This window comes from Homarus americanus, unplaced genomic scaffold (genome assembly GCF_018991925.1).
Source record: "Homarus americanus isolate GMGI-L3 unplaced genomic scaffold, GMGI_Hamer_2.0 scaffold48220, whole genome shotgun sequence".
In the NCBI taxonomy this organism is placed as follows: Eukaryota; Metazoa; Arthropoda; class Malacostraca; order Decapoda; family Nephropidae; genus Homarus; species Homarus americanus.
The window spans coordinates 1212174-1215647 of NW_024755060.1; the positions used below are offsets into that span (position 1 = coordinate 1212174).

Below are 3474 nucleotides of genomic sequence, written 5' to 3' on the forward strand. Positions count from 1 at the left end.
TAAAATCTTCACTCAAGGTGGTTTTCGGGGACTGACCTGCACCTACAACCCCACCCACCCACCCCACTCCACCCACATAGCCTCCCACCTCACCCACAGCCTCCACCACCCACACAGCCTCCCATCCCACCCACAGCCTCCCACCCACCCACCATACTCCCACACCCACCCCATCCTCCACTACCCACCCCAGCCTCCCACCCACCCACAGCCTCCCACCCCACCCACAGCCTCCCACCCACCCACATCCCCCTCCCCACCCCCCCACACCCACCCACCCCTAAACGTCCCCCCACTCCACCCCCTTCCACATCCACCCACATCACACCAGCCCACTCCACCCACCCACAAACCCACACACACAACCTTGACCTCGTAATCTTGGAATTGGCCTTACAAACACCAGGTAAAAATTGACTCTGACAGGTGAACAATAGCTGACTCGCAAGCCAACAATACCTTGCCAAACAGTCGGGCAGGTAAACCTTTTTTTTTTTTACCTTTTTTAATACGTAAAACAACATTTGTCTTTTATTTACGTACGGGAATTGTTTTTTTGTATATATTTGTTTTTATCTGTTACTGAAGACTATTCCATTCATCAGTATTCAATTCATACAAATAAATAAAAGTTACGCTTATATTAATATCTACTTGCGATAAAATAAATGTCAAATAATAGTCACAAATATACGAATATATACACAGCTTAACATACATCATACTTAATATATACATAAACACGTGATTGAGTCGAGATGTATACATAAGGACCCTCAAAAATACCATACCTGTGTTAATTAATATACCTTACCTGTGTTAACTAATATACTTTACCTGTGTTAATTAATATACCATACCTGTGTTAATTAATATACCTTACCTGTGTTAACTAATATACCTTACCTGTGTTAATTAATATACCATACCTGTGTTAATTAATATACCATACCTGTGTTAACTAATATACCTTACCTGTGTTAATTAACTTCCCATGGAATTAAGAGTACTCATGAACTCACGTGGGGAGCAGTACTAAATCTGAGTCTTAATATATAGAGGCAAAATAAGATGGGTGGTAATATGTACTCTGAAGACCTAGTAATCTCTCTCTCTCTCTCTCTCTCTCTCTCTCTCTCTCTCTCTCATAAAAAATAAATAAATAAATAAAAAAAAAAAAAAATCAGAAGCAGGAAGTCAAACCTACCTGCCTACCCTGGCGAAGTATTAAGGTAATATGTAGTGGGAGGACGTTCGCCAAGGCCGGCTAACGAGCGCCCGACTCACGCACCCCCACACATTATAACCCACTAACACCATAATGTTATTTTTAGATTAAAATGTCCCAGCCGACGAACGTCTTGCATAGGAGACCTGAGCAATGAGTCTCCTCTACATAGGAGACCAATTAACTACACTGCATGGGAGGACTGATCAATGAATCTCCTGTGCATGGGAGGACAATTAACTACACTGCATGGGAGACCTGATCAATGAATCTCCTGTGCATGGGAGACCAATTAACTACACTGCATGGGAGACCTGATCAATGAATCTCCTGTGCATGGGAGACCAATTAACTACACTGCATGGGAGACCTGATCAATGAATCTCCTCTAAATTGTAAAAATAGTATTTAGGATCATGAGTAATTATAGAAAGTAAACAAAATATATAAAGTATTGAAAAGTATGAAAGTATGAAAGTAAATGATAAAAAATACAAAAGTAAATATGATAAGTAAAAAAGTATCTCGTAAATATAAAAAAATACAAAACCAGAAACATAAAGTACAAAAGTATTAAGAACATTTCAAATAAATACAAAAGTTTAAATGAAAATGCCGCAAAAAGTACAAAAGTAGAAAAGTTTGATAAGATGAAGTACATGAGTTAAAAAAGTTATAAATAGTTTAACTTTGACAAACTTTGCCCGCGAAACGTCACTATGGCAGGGTAAATAATTGAGCACGTGAAGGTATTACCGTAGTCACCGATAAAGACTGTCTCATGTCCCCGTTTTCTTTAACTCATAGCAACCTACCACCATACTAAGAACCTGGTAATAATGATAACAACAACAACAACAACAACAACAATAATAATAATAATAATAATAATAATAATAATAATAACAACTACAACAATAATAATAACAATAATAATAATAATAATGACAATATTACTACTACTATTAATACTACTACTATTAATACTACTACTTATAATAATACACAAGAAACAAAAACTGACTGAAGAGGACGAGATACAATTAAAAAAATGCTAATTTAATAATACATTTTGTTATTATAATTAACTTGCATTAAGACATAACAAGACAGGTATATTTACTGTATTTTTAATGTACTAATTAAACTACAGGTGTTCTTATTGTTTTTAAATATAGAAAATAATACAGATATTCTTACTTTTTTAAATATATAAAATTATAGACATTCTTACTTTTTTTTTTTTAAATATCGAAAATAAAAGACAAAATATTCTCCCTATCATTAATCCACAAAAAAAAATTATCACAGGTTCTTTAAAATCAAATATGTACCCTAACTTCACCACTACTACCACTACTACCACGACTACCACCACTACTACCACGACTACCACGACTACTCACTGGAATAAGATACTCCCCCATCACTGTGTTTTCCGCTGTGATTTGGGTTAGGGTGATTATTCTGTTTTTCATAAGTGTCCACCGTCTTTGTCATTTTGGGGGGAGCTCTTCCTATGTCGAGGGCGGGGAAGGGGGGGAGGAGGGGAACTGGGGCGGCACCTTCCGTCGTAATGGTGAAGGTTGGGGAGAAAGTTGGGGTGATAAGTGGGGTGTTGGGATGGTGGGGGGTTTGTTTATCTGTTGATGTCACTCACTGATCGGTTTGGAGGGGGAGTAGTGACTGAGGTATCGGTATTAAGAGTTTGGAGGGGTCACTCACTGATCGGCCCCAGTTATCGGGTTGATTTTTTTTTGGGGGGGGGTCACTCGTCAATCGGCACGTGGTAGTAACTCAAATATCACAATAACACTTTCGTTTAATATAGTAAAAGTTTATATATTTTTTACAAAGTATAAATCAGAATAAGAAAGATATATATATACTTTCTCTGTGCTTATTTCTTACTAACACACAAACAAACACACAAACAGGCCTTTGATTGTGACCAGAGTTTTCAAAATCCCACAAAAACGAGAATTTTATACTCAATTTGTCATTTCATTTCATTTTTTTTTTTCACTTCATCTCCATTTTTTCCTCTCATCTTCGGTCGTGGGTCACAAGTCTTGCCATCAACGCATAAATCCGGATATGTCGCTTTTTTTCTCTCCCCCGTTTTTGTAAGGGATTATTTAACACTGCAGAGAATAACAATAACATTCAGAGAGTTGGAGTTTAAAGAGAAAAATAAAATAAAATCGGTATAACTATGACAGATTTTTTGTTACAGTATTGAGAGA

At 37.0% G+C, this 3474-nt stretch overlaps 1 protein-coding gene across 11 annotated transcripts in view; it reads right to left on the reverse strand.

Annotated features, from left to right (window-relative positions):
* Positions 1 to 3076, reverse strand: part of LOC121856398 (band 7 protein AGAP004871-like) — an 84119-nt gene extending 81043 nt beyond the window's left edge. For 2 of the 11 annotated variants that reach the window (XM_042351962.1, XM_042351963.1), the window contains exon 1: positions 2635 to 3056. In XM_042351962.1, coding sequence (XP_042207896.1) covers positions 2635 to 2728 — 94 coding nt within the window. In that variant the 5' untranslated portion in view covers positions 2729 to 3056. Of the gene's footprint in view, positions 1 to 2634 lie in introns of all 11 variants that reach the window. The other 9 variants (XM_042351971.1, XM_042351967.1, XM_042351966.1 and 6 more) reach the window with 8 other exon arrangements.
* Between the last annotated feature and the right edge of the window lie 398 nt (positions 3077 to 3474).